At 36.9% G+C, this 19,328-nt stretch overlaps 1 protein-coding gene across 3 annotated transcripts in view; it reads right to left on the bottom strand.

The window, feature by feature from the left end:
* ptpn13 (protein tyrosine phosphatase, non-receptor type 13) overlaps positions 1-14,728 on the bottom strand; it is a 47,090-nt gene extending 32,362 nt beyond the window's left edge. For all 3 annotated transcript variants that reach the window (XM_023338127.1, XM_023338129.1, XM_023338128.1), the window contains exons 1-6: positions 14,380-14,728; positions 8,496-8,615; positions 5,398-5,564; positions 3,697-3,762; positions 2,405-2,590; positions 2,174-2,261 (exon numbers count right to left, since the gene is read on the bottom strand). In XM_023338127.1, the coding sequence (XP_023193895.1) occupies positions 2,174-2,261; positions 2,405-2,590; positions 3,697-3,762; positions 5,398-5,564; positions 8,496-8,610 (622 nt within the window). In that variant the 5' untranslated portion in view covers positions 8,611-8,615; positions 14,380-14,728. The remainder of the gene's footprint in view (positions 1-2,173; positions 2,262-2,404; positions 2,591-3,696; positions 3,763-5,397; positions 5,565-8,495; positions 8,616-14,379) is intronic.
* Positions 14,729-19,328: the final 4,600 nt, after the last annotated feature.

Raw genomic sequence — 19,328 nt, 5'->3', positions numbered from 1 at the left:
AAATCTGATATTCTAGATAACGTAAATGCAAAAACAAGGCAATAAATGTAGCAATCAGAACAACCTTGTAAACTTGCTTAAAATGTTGGTCATATAACCTAAGCTAGAAGTAAGTAAAGGTAGTTAGACTATGTCTGCATGGAGATGTTCACAAGAAGTGAACTCATAAAAAAGTAATTATTAGCTTCCATATATTTTTCATCTGTGATATCATTTGTATATTTGTGGATGGGAGCCTTTCTACACTGCTCTAAAACATAGGGACGCTCAAGGCAGCTTGCTATTTTAAGCTGACTTGATTTAGACGTCTTTTTCTTTCGATGGCTGTTCAGCTGCACAACTTGGATGTCACTGCCATATGGCTTTTAAGACAGTGTCTTGCCAACGTATTCACACGTCTTCATACTGACACATTTCAAGTCCTGCTACAGACTTTCAATTGAGCCACTATAACACAAGAATATGCAATGATCTAATCCAGTTCTTTGTAGCCCTGGCTGTTTGTTTAGGGTCGCTGTCCTGCTAGAGGGTGAACCTCCATTCTAATCTCAAGTCTCCAGCACATTTTTTTGTGTTTTTTTTCACTCTCACTGGGTAATCTCTGTTCTCTTACCAACTCTGATTTTGAAGAAAAACATCATGACACCATGCTGTTACCATCGCCATGTTTCACTGTGAGGATGGTGTGTTCAGTGTGATTTACAGTGTCTTCTTCCATATTTTTGCTCTGGCTATGACCTGACTGAAAGCAACTTTTTAGGTCTCTATTCAACAAATTCTTTCTTCTCATCACTCCTTCATTTCAGCTCAGGACTGTCGAGTACACAACTAATAATTGCCCTGTTAACAGACTGAGCAGTGAATCTCTGCAACTTTCAGTTATCATCTTTGCTGGTTTTCTGATTAATGCTTTTCTTATCAATCCTAATTGTGCTTTACTCCTATTTTCAGAAGAAAGACTGAGCATTGCTCTGTGAGATGTTTAACTTCAGGAATAATGTTTCATAACATAACTTTGCTATAAAACTTCCAGACAACTTTACTCCTGTCCTGCCTGTGCTCCTCACAGAGAAGAGACAGCTGTATTTATATTGGAACAGTTTGTTGCTCCAGAATTTATTTTGGGGTGTCCGAGCAAACGTGACTGAATACAAATGTTTGTGATACTTTTTATATTAAAAAAGGTATGTGGTTCTAAGTTAAGAACCTTTGGAAAAGTTCAAGTGGTATCAAAACTTTTGTAAAGCATAGTAGTTTAAGAAACAGAGACATACAGTGTCTATCTGGGCAAAAAATAAATAACTAGAAACCTGAGCAGCAGCTACAACTTGAAACAACTAGGATGCAGGAGGGAGGGAGCTGCTCCATTAGAAGAAAGATGCTAAGGAATGGAGTGATCCTCTTTTGCATGTACTTTCCCTGAGGCTCCATTGTGTTCAGCCAGACAAACAAAACACTGATACAAACAGCAGACCAGCAGCTTCACTGGTGACTCAAAATATGAATCTAATCAATATCATGCAGCGCTTACATAATCTGGATGACGGCCATGAGTGTGCTCTGGCTGTCCTTTCCATGGCCTGGAGAAATGCCGGAATGTTCAAAAACCACCGAGGAGGTTCAGTCATATTTTCCTGAATTTAGTTTAAATTAGAGGTTTTGGTGTGTTCTTTTCTGTTCTAAAAGTAATTCCTCAGAATGTAAGTTGTGGAAGCTGCATTTATTTGCTTTGCTGTTACAGATCTGTTGAACTAAACTAAGATCTTGAAGGAGAAAATACTTCCGTTCGTAACTCAATGAAAAGAAAACAGATCATGAAGTTATCAGTTTCACTCCATTAAAGCCTATTTTCAAGTTATATTACAAGTAAAAAGGCCTCTAGCGCTTAGCCTTGAGGTACCACCGTAAGACAATCTGACATGCAAATAACATTATTGCAACCATCTAAAAACGTAAAGTACATCTTAAACTTAAAACATATCATGTATCATACCTATCTGACTGAATAAATAATAAGTTTTTTTGGCCAACAATGCCATATATAACAGAAGGATCAAGCAAAAAGACATCAATATAACTCCATATGCCACTGCAGTATGACTTAGGCAACTCAAACGGCAGAGAAGACTTTAGCTACTTTGTGTTCATAGTGTAGAAATGTAGCTCATTTTACCGGATGGCAAGCCTTTGCCTCTCAACCGCTCTCGAATCTCCTTACTCCGCTCTGGAAGAGATTCTCTATCTGTCAGCAGACCATCCAGCTAAGAAAAGAAGAGTTGAAAAAACAATAAAATGATAAGATGGTAAAACTGGTGGAGAAAAAGGAATCTTTTCATGATTGAGAGACCCATTTCTCTGCAGCTGATCCACAAATCATCCTAACGATTTAAATTGAAGTGTGTACCTGAGAGAGACTGCCAAGCACCAACCGCACCAGTTTTCTAATGTAGGAGAAAGGAGGGTCACAGGTGGAGTTCCTGATGTGTTTGCTGCAGATGTCCAGCACCGTGCGTAGCGACATCCGACTCAATGTAATGTCATCAGACATGTTGAGCAGTAGACCGTTAAGGTGTTCCCCCAGCTTCATGGGCTGCACAGGAAACCCAATGAAGAATGAAACCATTACCAAGGGCAGGACTTTTATCTGATCTGATAGTGTAAATCATCATTCGTTTTCTAAATCATCTTGTAAGCATTACTAAAGTACCTTACATTAAAAGAGTAATCTAATATGCATTTTATATAAAAGGAAATGTGATATTATAACCATATAAGCATAACTCTAGTGACAAAAAGTGAAATTTTTTCTCCTAAACTGATCATAAAGGACTCCAAACCCAAAGGTCTTTATGTGAGGTAAACTCATCCTTTGTAAAAGCAGGTAATTTATCTTCAGAATCAAAGGTTCCTGTAACAACTGTTTGCTTAAAAGCTTATGAAATTCACATCATCTGTGCTATCCTTCACAATTCCATTATATAAAATAAGGTGCAACTATTTCAATTAAGGCAGGTATTTCATAGGACGCCTTTTTCCAGAATAAATGACGCATCGCAGTAATATTTAAATTCCTTTTTCTGATATTTTTAGTTTCAAGGCAATAGATAGAGGGCATTCCAACAAAATAGTTGTCATTTAGTTCTCATTTAAATAATTCGGATCAGATTGTTTTTAGATAAAGTAAATGGTTACACAAATAGACACTACATTTGTTTCATGACACATATTGGAGTTGCAATGAAGTCAACCTCAGTGCTAGTCATGGTGACCGTGGGAAGCATTTCCTCATAAATGTGGATGTATTTCTACATGTCATGAAGATGCGGGGGAAACCTGACCATCTTCATTTTCCAAGTGCATTCCAGACAGCATTTCCAGGCAGCACTTTTTCCTCATCAAGATTAGACTTTAAGATAGTGTCATGGGAGAATAAAAATAAATATTGATATGCATTGTTATGAAGCATCTGGACTGTTTCCAAGTTTTTACTCGCTGTATTTGTGACTGTGTAATCAGGCAAGTGACAAGTTTAGGTTGGAGTTTTATATGTTGCAAAAATATTAACCGAAGGAAATAGGACTATAATAGTTTTGCTGACAGCAGATATTAGACTCTAAAGTCTTTGAAAAATAATAAAAGTGATTTTTACATATTAACAGAAGCCTTTTTTATGATTATTTGATTTATGATGTTTACCTGGCTTGGAGGGATCTGATAGTCTGCTCCCCAAAATAATGTCATTCCCAGTGAATACATATGCATCTGTGGAAGGAAAAAAAAACAACTAAATCTATATGTGCAAAAACAAAAAAACAGACAAAACAAGCTGATGAAAAAGAAAAAAAAATGACTTAAGAAGGTTGATGGTTGTAGACAAAAACAAGGTTAAATTTAGGAGAAGTAGGCAAAACAAACAAAGAGGATTAAAGTTGAATTAATTTTCCACACACAGAACATAGATGAGGTCTTTCATGGTAAATCACAAAATCTTTTTCCATTTTCCTGTTATTACCCTCAACTCATTGCTTTGGAGAGAAAATACTTCCCCTGAATGTTGGGCTTGGTAGAGGAAAGAATAATTCAGGGATTGCCAAAGAATGCACCGTACCCTTTGAGGTCCTTCAGGAATAGACAGAGTGCAAATCTAAAGACACACTAACACTTTCAGAAAATCTGGAAGACGGGACAGTGAGGAATTAAAGTGAGCACAGAACACCAGGTTGAAAACAGTAAAAGAAAGCTTTGGCTCTTGCAGCTGACATGTATTTACACTCAGTCTTAAAATGAAGGAAACGGATTATAACTTCTGCACTGAAATAACTCAGCTAGAGAGGCAGATCCAGCCTTGGAAAACTGACTCAGCACAAAGCTGTTTGAGGTTAGTGGGGCTGAGCCAAAGATGGGTTTTCAGTCGTGCAAGGTTTCAGTTATTCTACCAGAGTAGCAGATTTGAAATGGGAGGGCTGCAGTGAGTCTTTTAACTACAGACGGAGGCATGCTTCCTCAGAACTTCGGACATAGCTTCTGCCAACGTGTCAGTTTGACACTTTAAGTCAGGACAAGTTCAACCACACTACACCGTCTATCATTTACATACACACACACTACTAAAAATAGATGCACAACTGATAGTCATTTACAGCTTTGCTTTCTGTTGACAAACGCTAGAGTTAATTTACATTTTAAATCCACATAATTGTCAGCTCAAGGGTCAAAGAAAGAATTAGATGTTCCAGCTTTCTCTTTAAAGAGTTACTACAAATTTCTTTAAGGTTAATAAAAGAATGTCGAGTCCTTTTTAAGACCAATATTCCTACTAAAAGTCTAAACAAACTAACTTGAGCAAATTAAATTAGTAGCTTTATATATGACATTTAAGTCAAGTACTTTTATACCTAGATTACCAAACTTCAAGCATTAGTAACACACGTCGAAGTAAAAGTTGTTACTGAGTATTTACTAAATTCAATATCTGTAATGTTTTTAATGAATAAAATAAAAGAAAGACCAAAGATGTTGGAGGCTGTTTAAAAAGAAACCATGTTTTCTACAGAGGTATGGTGGCCATTGAATTATGTTGCTACTTAAAGGAGGAAAACGTTCAGCAGATAACAGAATGATAAAAACTTCACAGAAATGTTGCTCTGTTTTATCCTTTTAAGCTTTTGACCTTCATGAATTATGCAGGATTTAGACATTTTGGGAATCTCTCAAGAATCTTTGTTATCAAGGTAAAAGAGAACAATATGACCCAGAAAGCTTCGATTGGTACATCTCTGCTCTGGTTTATTTAAGGGAGTGCACCAAAGACCTTGGTCAGAAATGCATCAAGACAAAGATATAACAAAGAATGTTAAATGTTTCTGTCCCAGTGTGAATGATCTAAGCATTAAATACCTTTTCAATGTCAGAAACTGAATTCAAGGGGTTGCCTTCCATGACCTCTGGGGCTGTGAAAGCTCTTAAGTCCTCCTGGGTGACATACTCGTCTGTAAATGAAATGTTGCCAGAGGGCATGAGGAGGAGGGACCAGGGTGAGATGATGAAGCCCATGGCTGCTGGGTCTGGAGATGGAAACAGACAATTCAAAACATGGACATGGATATAAGACAGAAAGAAAACTTGGTTTTCTTCAGATAAACTTTTAGATGGTGCCAAACAAGCTCAGAGACCCACAGCATTAAAAAACAATGTTCTAGAACTCAATGTTAGTATCATATTCTGTCCAGACATTTAAAGCCCAAATGCCTCACACTTAGACATATCTAACCACAGTGGCTGTTTCTTGCAAAGGGCTTTGGCATTTATGGATATCTGAGCTGACTGAAGTAAACACAAACACATGTTGCTTTCCTGGCCTGCATTAAATAAAAAATAAAATCTTGAAGCATGGAAGCAAAAAGGAATGACTACACAGTACTATTCTCTTTTCCTACAAAGCCACAGGCAGTGCTTTGGTTAGAGACTGTTTTAAAAATATACAGAGGAATGCTTGAGCAGTGCTGCAAAATTCTTTTCTTCAACTCATACCTTAGTCTGAGAAGAGCAGAGGAAAAGGGGAGCTCGATTTGAAGAACTGGGGGAAAAAATTGCTTTCAAAAGCTGGAATTTACTAAGTAAATATAGGTTTCCTGTTTAAAACCCATCTGATCATTCAAAGATCTTACTGTATATTTGACTTGGGTAAGTATCAAATACAAAGATGTTCTGAAAAAGTAATCATGATTTTCAATAAATTATAATGATAATTATGATGAAAATATGCTGTTGCTGTTTGATGAGCAACTAAAGTCTTACTGACAAGAAATGATTCTGAATCAGCACTCTATAAAATTGAGTGTTCAGACATTCTAGGTCATTTTTATTGCTACGCTGATAAGCAACAACACATCTGGAGAGTGATTATAAAGATCTGGACCGACTTTCATTTCCCTACAAAAGTATTCACACCCCTAGAGCTTCTACACAGTGCAACCATAACTTCCATGTGTTTTATTTGGATTAGACCATTTGCACAACTGTAAAGTGGATGGACTAAAATTAAACTTCCTGGTCTGCATGCAAAATAGTCTATGTGACAGAAGGCACACAGACTGTGTGGCTCGAACACAACCCACACTGTGAACACAGAGGTAGAAGCATTATGCTGTGGGGATCCCTTTTATCAGCTGGGACAGGGACGCTGGTCAGAATTGATGGTAATATGAAAATCGCTAAATACATGGAAATCCTGGAGGAAAACTTGCTAGAACTTAAGCGACAAAAATCATAAAGCAAAGGTTTGCCTTCCAGCAGGACAGAAACTTTAAAAAACACGGTCATAGCAGTAAAAGTTAAAGAAGTTGCTAATGATCTGGGTACTTTTAAACACTATGTGCCATTACATTCTATCTCCATATAATCTGACTGAACTTGATTTTTTTTTTGCAAAGAAGCACAGAGCTGACAAAGACAAAACCTGAAAGTCTTTCAGGTTTGACTGCAGTAAAAAGGTGTTTGTACAAATATATTTTTCAAACTGTGTATCATCCTCCTTCTGTCACATAAAATACATGACATTTGTGGTTTGCATGCGACAAAACGCAAAATTACAAAAGATATAAATGGCTTTGCAAGCTACTGCAGGAACACTCAAGCAGACAAATGTGACAACATACTCAAAGAAAACATGGAAGAATACTAGTAAAATCCTTTCACTAATCAGACAAACTCATATCAATTACTAAAACAAATCCTTCTTAAGCAAAAACGCAGTAACCACTGCAGTTTGCCCATGAAAAATCTACTAGTTTCATATTTGAAGACAATCTCCTAATCTTTATGCTCACCTTCACTGCATAAACAGATGAAAAGAAAACAGCACAAAGGCTAAATTTAAAGTTAGAATATTTGTCATTAATAACACATTCTTGTTCCAAACAGACTTTGCATAGTTCAGTAACTATAATTACTGGGTCCAACATCTGCTATTCAAATTTAACTTCACTCAGCAGTCTAAAGCTCCACACACCAGCAGCCACAAGTTACACAGTACAACTACACACTGAAAGGATAAAATTGTGCTTTAAGTACAACGGAGAATGCAGCAAACGTAAGACAAAATAATGAAGAAAACCTTCAAGTATCCAGCTTTGCTTCTTGGCTTATCAAATAAGCCTTCACAAAGACACTATTCAAGATCATTTCTGCAAAATCCTTTCATCATAAATGTGACCTCGGCTGCTGAGGAATATTTAGAAGCATTCACTGATAAGGACGTTTTTCTGCAACATGATGGGATTTGCATCACCAAGCTTCACTAAGCAAAACCAGAAAGTGAAGACAAGCTGATTTTCCCCAGAAACATAGACTTGGCTACAAGTTAATGCTTAGTGGAAATTTTTAATGCACAACTGTTTAGACAATAGTTTTAGTTTGTGTTATCAGGTGTACTGGAATGATGAGTGAAACCAGGAGCCTCCTAAAGTGTTTTTAAAGTGACAATCAAGGGCAAGATTTCTGCAGACTCGCATCCTCTTTAGCGTCTCTAAAGTTAAACTTGCCTCAGTCACCCACTGCTTGAGTTTTCTCAAAAAACAAAGTATTTCTGGAAGCTGAATTCCTCATCTGCCTGTGCCGCCAAGGACAACTAGATAGCCTCACCGGCAATGGCAAAACTTATTAAAATGGCCAGGGCTATCTCAAAGTCTACCAGGCATTAAAAATGAGCAAATGAAGCCATCAGAATAATAATAATAAAAAACATTACATATAAATTAGCATTTTCTGGTTCTGATTTCATTTAAAGGAGGTCAAAGATTTACTAGCTTTGCTCCAGTAGCAGTATAAAACTCTCAGAAAAAGGCTTTTCAGTGCTATTTTTCTTTACAGACAATATTAAGGTTCTGTGAAACCAAACCACTATGCAAGTAATTATGCATGAAAAATAAAGCTGGCCCACACAACAGAAAGAAATAAGGAGAAAAAGAAAGAATAATTGTCTTTGCACATCATACCTTTGTTAAAAAGTTCTTGGAGGCTTTCTGCACTCTGACTGAGCAGCGCCCATACCTCCTCCTCCTGGAGCGGCCCCCCTCGAACTTGCAGGGCTTCTGCCAGAGACACGTGCATCTTCCCTGCACAGGTAGCGAAACACACAGTTATCACCTACAAACATATTAACACAAACATTCTTCAACGTGCAGTTTTTGTTTTCTCGTTTAAAATTCCATAAAATTCTTTAACATACGCCAACTTTCCTCCAAGTTAGTTGACATTTTGTCCTGTTACCTTAATAAGGAGCACCAAGCAGAAAAAAAATAATAATTTTGACTTTTGCCTTGTTCGAAGAAAAGGAAAACCCCTCAGAGCTGTGGGAAGGAAACCTCGAAGCAGATCAGCACAGCACAGAAAATGCAAAGGCAGCACCTCCGAGTCACAGTTCTGTTCATGTCAGCAACTACGGCCTCTGGAAAATCCTTTTTGAAGTTTTCTTGTTTTATTGCCTTACAACCATAAATTAAAAATCAATTTCCAAGAGGTTTCCTTTAAGCAAATCATCAACACGTCCCTCCAACTCTTAAGGTCCAAACTTTATTGGTAAAGGCACTAATTAATAATACTGTGAGTTCAGAAAACTTGTGTATATTAATGTGGAAGTTTACACATTTATGCATATATTGTCCTTTATATTTTATAATCTAAAGTTTATCTGTTACACTGAAGTACTGCAGATAAGACAAAGATCAGTTGCATGCTTAAAAATAAACCTGATCAGGTCATATAAATGACTCTTCTCTTTTTTTTTTAACTGCGATCTTAAAGCTGTTTTTTGCTGTGTCTTATGTAAACTTCTGTTTTCTGATTACATGTTGTAAAACCTGAAACTGGGTCAGGCTCAGAACAAAACCAGTCCCTCAATGGCTGACAAAACACAACATTTCACTGTTACATTAGGAAACTCAACATGCCTTTAATTTATTTAACCAATGTCCCTCACCCCCATTTAAAACAGGATATGTGTGCTTCATTCTATACCCTAGTCGAGTCATTCACACAGGGATGTGAATGAGATAAAAGACGCATGCAAAGTTGTTCCCGATGTGTCACAGTTTCTGTCTGTACTCCAGCCGCTGCTCTGCAGTGGTGACAATGGTTTCTAATCTTCCTAATTCATCAATGGCATGACACCAATGTAAGCAAACCAGTTTTGCAAACAGGCTGTGCAGAAACTATTCGAGCCACGGTAAAGTTGCACATCCGAAGGAACAAATAAAGATTTTATTACATCGCACGGGTTACACAAGCAAAAAAAAAGCCCAAACTGTAAATCGATGCTGTGAACAGCGATGTTGGAATTTTCTGTCAGATTAAAATGTAAATGTCAGGCTTGTTCCTAAAGAGGACACCCATGTTCTAGACCAATCTTCTGAGCGCTCCATGAATATTGGTTTGCAAAATCCAAATTCAACTTACTTTTCATAATGTCTTTATTTTAGGATTTCAGAGTGTAATATAAAGAGTAAAGAAGTTAGCGGTCAGCAAAGTTAAAAGTGTAATCAAGTAGTTATGTGAACATGCACTGTATCTTGGTGAACAGATGAAAAATCGGACCCACTTTGAGATCTCCAAGGACCGTAAATGTCTCCAAAAATTTCATGATAATCCATCAAATTAATGCACACATACTTCAGTCTAGATCCCTGCTGTCTCCTGAAAGCCTGTCACAAAAGGAGGCGATGAAAACACTTCTGCTGCATCTGACACTAAAGGCTAAATGTGTGCATATCATTTATCCATAAATCCTTGCAGTAAACTGGGCCAGTAAACCAATTAGTCACTTTTTGTTTTGTTTTGTTTTTCTGAAAGCAATATGTGAAACAATGTCCTTCCTATGAATTGGAGTTTTCAGAAGAGAGCTAATGAGTAAACCTGTCACGAGCCTAAATGTTTATGCAGGAATGCAGGTTAACCATTCTAGTAAATGGGAGGAGTGAAGTTTGAGGACAAGTGGGATACCAACCATCTAGTTCATTACCCATGAGAAAGGGGAGAGCGGGTGCTGTGAGGGCTGATTGTTTTGTGACCCTTGTTATTTCAGCAGAGACCTACAGTGGAATGTTTTTTATCCGCACTGAGACCGCCATACAGGCCAACTACTCTCATTGGTTCTGCTCATTACGGAGGGTGTTCGGCAATCTAAACGCAGAAAGCCCTCACCACTGCAGAGCCTCTTGCTCTTTCAGGTTTGCCAACTATCTGGGTTTTTGTTCCCAGGTCTCTCTGTGTATTAAAACATCCTGCCTTCAAAAACAAACAAGAAAAATACCAACTAAAGACTGCTGTTGTTGGTTAGAGTTTCAGAGTTTTGACTACAGTCACAAGGATTTTAAAGAAATAAGCCTGGAAACGTGACAGAGGTCTTTACTCAGCACTTCCACCCACTTTCCTGTGTGTGACAGAACCCAATGGAGTTGCAACCCATTGGATGGATTTGAAAACAGTTTCCTAAAAATGTCCTTCAACTTCATAGTGCTACATATATCAGTTATTCAGTTTGTCCTTTCAAGAAACAGAAAAAAAATTCCCCCCCCCCCATTAAAACTCTTAAAGAGACAAGCCCACCGAAGTTACATGAGATTCAGCTTTTAATTTTGGGAAACACAGCATACATCCCATGAGAATGAATTTGGTAATATCCTCCAAAACTGTACTCTGAGCTGGCAAGTGCATCTGAAGGGAAAAAGCAGAAGCAGTGAGGTGTGCCAACAGAGAGGTTAAAAAAATGTTCCTAAGGTTATTCTTGCCAGTAAAATTCAGAAACAAATTTAAAATGAACTATTGCCATTACTTCCAACTACTCTATTCTTAGAATTAGAAAGACCATGAGCACACGTGGCCTTCATAAGGTTATAATCTTAGCCAACATATCTGGAGATATATAGGGGTAATGTTTCATATTCATACCAAATCAAAAGCAGGTTGAACATTACTGAACTACTGACATGGAAACCCAGGACTAGTACATCTACCATGCAATGTAGTAATTCTGAAGCAGAGCCACATCTGGAATATTCACTGACAATTACAGTAAAGTGGTGGTGTGTTTATATGCATTGTAGTTTTTTCCTGGAATACAAATTAAAGAAAGTCACTTTGGGTAAACTGAAGAAGGGCATCATAATGTTCACAGGAGAACTTTGCCTTCTTCACAATTTTGGGTAAAAAATGTTAACATCACAAGGGAGCAGCACAAAGAAATGCAAACATAGCCAGACACTACAATTTATGTGACACTAAAATTAAATCTTATAATTTATAATATTAGATATAAAAACTGCATGTTCTGTACTTCTGCAGTCCTATGTTTGCATGTTGCATCATAGTAGCAAACACAAAGATTTGTATGAGCACTCCACATGATGGGAATCTTATGTAACACTCTAGAAATGCTAAAATAAAAAATAAAAAAATAAATCACCTATATAATAGCCCACGACTTTAGTTCTGATCCATGTTTCAGCCAGCTGATTGACATAAAATAAAATATTAGTAAAATGTAAAAGGAGACTTTTTTTTAGATATCACAGCAGGCACAAAGCAACCGGTGCTAACTATAGGCCTGGTATAGTGACTGTTGTGACAGGGTTTCTTTTTGTACTCAAAAGAGGGACAAAATGGCCACAATCCATTTGTCATAGGCCTATTGCAGCTCTGCATTTGCATAGAAATATTGTTACATAAAAGCAAGTGTATCAATTTTGTTATTGTTTTTTTATAGCCTCTGCAACATAGGAGTCAAGTTAGAAGCAAAACCTTTAGATTTTTCAACAAACAGCTTTCTAAAATGCATTAAGTCTCTCTATGATTATAATCCCTTGCAGAAGCAAACAAATGAGATGCTAGGCATTATTGTCTTGGTACCTCAAATATTGTTTTCACCACATCTACCGAAGTGTATGTTAATTTCAGTAAGAGAGTTTTAGTTTTAATTTATATTAACTTTTTTATAGATCAGAGTAAAAGGCAAATCTCAAACGTGTCTCTTCATCTAGTTGCTTGTGTCTGATGTGGTATCATAAAGCAAAACAACTGGATGTTGCTGAGATGAAAGATCAACGTTATAAAATGTGGTTTATCAAGCTGTGGGCATTTCAGATTATTTTCAAGGTCTGTTGTTCAGAGTAAAAAAGGCTTGCGAGTATCAATTAGGAACATATGAGCATTATTATAAGTCAATAAAAATAGGGTTAAATGACAACACACATCATCAAATACAACCAAGATGTTTTTCTAATGTTTGTATGCCTTTACTATTATTTTTTGTTAATTAGTTTGGAGTAGCACCAGTTAGGAAATGTCTTTAGTTAAAAACGATTTATGGTTTTCTTTTAAATTTGCAGTGCCAATTCTGATTTTGACCCTTTTTTTAAAACCACTATATCAAAAAGAGCAAAAATATATGCAAAATATTTCTGATAACAAAAAAATGTGATCATAAAATTGTCATATTTATATGTCAGAAGATCTGACACTAACATTTGTCTAATTTTTATTCAACTAAAAAAGCAATTGGTGTGTTTAGACCAGCATGTGGTAAAAGTTTTAAAAATGTATATGTAATTAACAACAAAAAACAAACAAAAACACGCGCACACACACTCCATGATCAGAGCTGCAGCCAATTATAGGAACCTTTTGCTCAAAGTCAAGAATAATTTGGCTCTGCATACAGTAAGTTTTTTCTTACTCTAATATTATATTACAAAAATAGAATTAAAGTTTCCCAGCTGGGTCTTAAATGTGTTTCATGTGAACAAAACAGTAGTAGGGATTTAGCAACAGCAGTGACTCACCTAAATAAAAGAGAAAACACAGTGGTTAGTTCACATTCTTTGTGATCTACGTACCATCTACAGCATTAGTGGAGGTACTTTTCCAGATTACACAAAACACAGGCAAATACAGCGTTGAATATTGCACATTCTAGTTACGGGGCTGTTTTCCTTCTTCACAAACCAGTGAGCTCCACTCAGTGTTTTTGTTTTTCAGTGAAGCCTGTCTTGAAGTGCTATGACTATTTCCTTGGTTATCAGCCCAGCTCTGGACCAATAGCCCTTATTTCTCATTTTGGTCTGGACCTCATCCGCTCCATTTCTGTTAATCACAGGGTTGCTATGAGAACTGTGACATGGAGAGCTTTTTTTTTTTTTAGCCAAACTTCACTCTAGCTTGCCTTCTTCCCAACACACAAACCCTACCCTTTAACTATTTTGCTCATTTTTTCCTGTGAATAACGCTCTCATCACCTTCTCCATGACAGCTTAGATGAGAAAGTTCACCCCGTCTCACAGCCTTCTTTCTTAGCTTTCCCTGACCTTTCACTTTGAGTTAACTTCAGTATACTTCGATGTTAATGAAGGGGGAAGGGGGCCTAAATACCTTCTCACATGCCAATCCATAAAACCTTTAGTCAATAATGATTATATGGCTCTAAATGCTTTGGTAACAGGGAGAGAATGCATGCTAAAACATTAAACTTGTGGTTTATTTTTTCAATATTAGCCAAGCTACACAAGTGATAGATGTTTCAGTTACATGGCATGTTGTTTTTATAGTAGTGTTCCCTCCCTCCCAATTAAAATGCTGTTACTTTAGTGATGTGGGGCAGCCAAAAATATACACATAATCTTAATATAACGTTGCATTTAACAAAAAAACTTTAAAGTGATTCTAACAATCTAAAGGATAGTAGATAGCTAGCAGTCAACGCACTGAAGAAAGACTTAAGTCTCACTCCAGCTGACTCAATCCTTCAGGTTTCGCAGCTGGGCTAAAGTTAGCCAAAACACATGCAAATAAAATAGACTGAAAACTAAGTGAGTTTAAAACGAAGCTTACCAGGAAAGAAGGGTTAGACAATTAATTCAGGCGTAAATGTTCGTACTCCGACGAAGCTACGAGTCCGCACACAAACTGCACCAGACGCCATCCCATCCACAAAGCAACATCTTGGATTGTAGTTAACTACACGGCGAGGAAGACAGGCAACAGGTCATGCTACTCATTCCACTTTAATGGTCCTCTACGTGGAATTATTTTCAGCCAAAAGTAAAAGTAAAAAATAAATAAATAAAATGTTACATTAAAATATTTTTTTTATTTGTTTGGGAATCCGGTCTATTCGCTTCGGCACAGTTACCAGCTCTCCTCCAGCGAAACAAAGTTACCATTTCTGCGGAGCAGTGGAATAAACCCTCCCTCTGCCAGCTTAGCGTGGGCTGACTGGGAGTAACCGGACACCTAAGGCTGGCCTCTGATTGGCTCGCTCCTGGGGGACTGTCATTTTAACCACTGCCATGGCAACACACAACCAGGAGGGAAATGTTGAGCAGAATCTGGTTTATTAAATTTTCTGTGGTTTACAAATCCCCTCCCTTTAATTGCCATAAATGTAGCATGACATGGGACAAAAATAATAAAACATAAACAAACACAAAAGAAGTAGCAACGGATGAGAACGTTTTTTTGGCGGTGTTCTGGCTTATGTATGAAATTTAAATGTTTTGTTTTCTTTTTGTTAGTTTGTTTTGTTGTTGTTTTTTTTACATTGAAGTGATTCCTATTTTATGGTTTAATTATAAATCTTGAAAGCAAACAAGTATCTTCATATCTCCATAGTATTCCATTTACACTATTTATTGAATAAATAGGAATTATTACATCCTGAAATGAGGGCTATTTCTCTGACAACCTTGCTTGATCTGATAATCGACTTCTTCACTAAAGCATTTCAGTGTAGACTCAGGTGAATGGTGAGGGAAGGCCTGTTTAATTACTTTTGCATACAGGCACACAGTTTGTTAAATTATATTATCGACTGTTTGCAGTTACATATAGTGTGATTCGAGCACATCCAAATATCAGAAAGGATCATATCAACAACATCAACAGGCAACATTTTACAAGTTGTACACAAGTTTATAAAAACAAAATTGCAGCAAAAAAAACCCCTCAATTTTCCTGGGGATTATATTTCTTAAAGTAACACAACATACCACATCTACACTTGTTGTGGCACCCTTCTTGACAGCCTAGAAAAAAGGCTTATAAACATTTTCTTTACTCGTAGATGGATGGCTTTTTGAAAGTAATTACAGATGCCACCTTATCATATAACATGAATAATTAAACTGTTCACATCACCAGAAAGGTTATCATACTCTTAGAGTATAGAGCTAGTTTTAACATGATCTTATATCTGTATTTCTAATCACAGATTTCTTTGTCATAACTATCATTACTATTTCAGCAAGTACCTAAACGATGTAGTCACATTATGGTGACTATATATATATATATATATATATTATTCTATGAAAATATGCTTTTATCTCTTTTCATCCTGTTGTTGTAGAAGCCGATATCTCTTCGAAACTCAGTGAAAATCGAGACCGTGGGCTTCCCACAGCATCAAAGTGATTCATTTTAGGCACACTCAGGAAGCAATCCACAGCTGAGTATTTCCTTCCCGCGTAGTACTTCAAAGTTGAGTTTGGTTATGATCTGTCTATCGCCATCTAGTGATTATTAGTCATTATTACATGGCCCTTCATATTGTTAGAGTTACAGTATCTGACCCTGCCCATGCCTGGTAAATGCAGTAAATATCAAGCTTTCCCTGAAATAACAGCCTATCTACACAAATCACTCTGAAGGGATTAAAAACTGACATCGCACTTATTTTTGCATATGTGGGTTCAGTTTCCACCTGGGTAATTATTGTAGTAGTCACCTAGACCCTTCAAGTCTTACATAAGGCAGTAACTGATTTATACTGTGATTTGTAAAAGGGGACTGTAATAGCATAATTTGATATTTTCTAGTAAACATCCATTTCAAAAAATAATTTCTAATATAGGAATCTAAAAATATATATTTTTTGAAATTGAATGATCATTAATCACTAAAATACTTGGTCAGGCAGCTGATTGATGAGCCACCACTGTATCCAGTTTTCTTGTACATCTGTCAACTACAGCAAGTAGCTAGGTCCATTTTGCAAAATGAATTCCAAGCTTTGTATATGAAGTTTCTATCTCTGATTTCAAAACCAGCTTTGCTCTAACTGCTGTGCTAAAAAGAAAAAGGTAGAAATTTTTAACAACAAAATTTGAATTAACTTTGAATCATGAGATGTGTTTTTACTTGGTTTTTATATATCTTTTAAAGATACTTTTGGCATTTTGCTATTACATTGCTTCTACTGATGACATTTTGGGAATCCTTTCTGTAAAATGTCCATTACATTTAAGTGTCCTAGGTCTTTTTTTTCCTCATTGTTTTAGAAAAGCACGCTGCTTAAGGTCTTCATGAACAAATTCATGAAGACCTTGTGTGCATCTGATGATAATAATACAAGGGTGCAACTTTGTGTTGCAAGTTGGTGGGGACGAAGAGGAACGAGGGGGACGGCTAGGGTGCTGATGCACCTGTAACCGGATCCTTTCAGTGTTGTGCTGATTTTATTGATTGATCAGGCCGTGACACGGTTTGTCTTTAAAAAGGATGGTTTCTTGATTTATTCTGACGAGAAAAACATACAGAAAACAACCGTGTTATTGGCGGCCTGCTCCAAGTCCTCTGCCGCAGGACAACATGACAAAAGGGCGTGGGAGGACCATGTCTCACAATTTTTAAATAAGCAAAATAAACCTTTTTTATACAACATACCTGACGAGAACAACATACAGAAAACAACCATGTTATAGGCTGCCCGCTTCCAGTCCAACACAAAATAAAAGTACATAACAAAAATTAACTTAATAGATCTATAAATAAACTGGATGTATTTAGATGAAAAATAAACAGCACACCCCTCTCCCACAGGACATGACAAAAGGGGAAGGTCTAAGGGGCGCAAACAATTTAAAGACAATACCACAGAAGAAGAAACAAAAAGGAGGAACTTCCGATCTTAAAGTAACACAATTAAAACAATGACAGAGTTTTTTAGAGGTGTGTCAGTCAGGTAAGGAAAGGAACAATACAAATAACCAAAAAAAGACATTTTGTGTAATTATAACAAAACAGAAATACAACCAGGTTACACACCCACAGGTACTGGAAGGCCTTTTATTTTTTAGTGCTAAGAATAATGGCAAAACTTGCATGTGAATGCCAGACAAGTCTTATTCAATAAATTAGGACATATGTCCTGTTCAGGCTTGTCAGATTAATAGTACCTTTAGAGAATAACCTTTTAGCAGCTATTAAACATACTACGAAATATAAATATGTTAAAACATCTAATTAATCAAATTAATTTATATAATGTCTTTCACTTGGAGATGGAATTACAAACAAAGTAACTTTTCAATCATATTCTAATTTATGGAATGAGTCTGTATTTACTGAGCATATTTGCTTTGATATAGCAAATATTAAAGAGAGAAAAACCTGTTTTGGGTCTGGTTGGGGCAGTTGGTTAGTAGAGTGACCATCGATATTACAGGTTTCTATAAAATGTGACTTGAAGCTGAGATGCTGATGTTTGGACATGTAAAATATGTATATTCTCTCTGCATACAAATCTATAAATAGTTTGGTTTCTGTCAGTTCTGTGAAGACACAAGAGAGAACTAAACGAATTTCTCTTTTATATTGACCAATAATTTTATGTTAATTGTCGCTGTAGCAGCCATGGTTTAAAATTTAACAAACTTTAGCTCTTTATGCTTTATGAAATATTTAATCCTATTTGATGACTGCTCTGAATATTGCCACGTTCAATCATGCAATTAGTCCAGGGAAAAATGTAGACAAACGGGTGATTGTGTTATTTTTCCCAGTCTATCAGCCTAACGTCACACGTAGACACGTTGCCATGGCAACCAATGACAACAGCCCCGGGAGCGCAGAACAAAGATTAGTTCAGGTGCATCTGGAATTAACACTAAAAAACCACAAAACATTTCACAAAAAAGTACGTAAAAACACCACAGTGATCGCCTGAATACTCGCGGTGGTTGATTAGCTAACTTAAACACACTTCTGATTATCTGTCAGAAAATGTGTGTAGTTCACCTTATTTTGTGTTAATTGAACCGAAATACTCCGAACTGTACAGCAAGGGTACAAGATGATAAAAGTTAAGCTAGCATAGCTAACCTACTCTCCACTTTCTTATATACATTTTTAACTAAAGCTTTTTACTGACCTGTGAAGTGATTCCCTTGGACCTTGTTATCTTGCCGTCGTAGCGTTTTCAATTAATCTAAAAACTTTGCGTCCCTTTGTCAGATTATTTGCTTAATTGTGTCATTTCCCCGACCACCGAAATTCGTGACTCGACGCAAAGCAACGGCGCAGTGAGTCACGTGATGTCCAATCCACTAGATCAGTGAGCGGACTTGCCATTTACGTTTTACAAAGGAATTTTAAAAAGCATTTCTTGTTAATGTTTTGAATACAGCGTGCAGCTGCTGCCGAGTCACTGTCCGCACATGGATGCAGGCGCAGGAGCAGGAAATATTGGTGGGGACTGTCCCCGTCAGGCCAAAGTTGGTGGGGACATGTCCACACCAGTCCTTCAGGAAGTCACGCCTATGTAATAATATGTTCTATGCTATGAAATTATTTTTTTTCCTCCAATGAAGGACTGTGCTTCTTTGTACGACAAAGTTTTTGCGGATTCTTGATAAACATTTGGATCGTCGGACACACCTGCCCCACTAACAGCTGCACCACAAAACTACAAATTCCTAATTGGATGGTTGGACGGTACAGAGTGAGAACAGAGGAGATACTTCGCCCCTCCCATCTGGAGGGACAGCCTCCGTGTGAGCTCA

The sequence above is a fragment of the Xiphophorus maculatus genome, chromosome 8 (genome assembly GCF_002775205.1).
Source record: "Xiphophorus maculatus strain JP 163 A chromosome 8, X_maculatus-5.0-male, whole genome shotgun sequence".
In the NCBI taxonomy this organism is placed as follows: domain Eukaryota; kingdom Metazoa; phylum Chordata; class Actinopteri; order Cyprinodontiformes; family Poeciliidae; genus Xiphophorus; species Xiphophorus maculatus.
The sequence above is the reverse complement of the archived record's forward strand: the minus strand, read 5'-3'. Positions and strand labels throughout refer to the sequence as shown.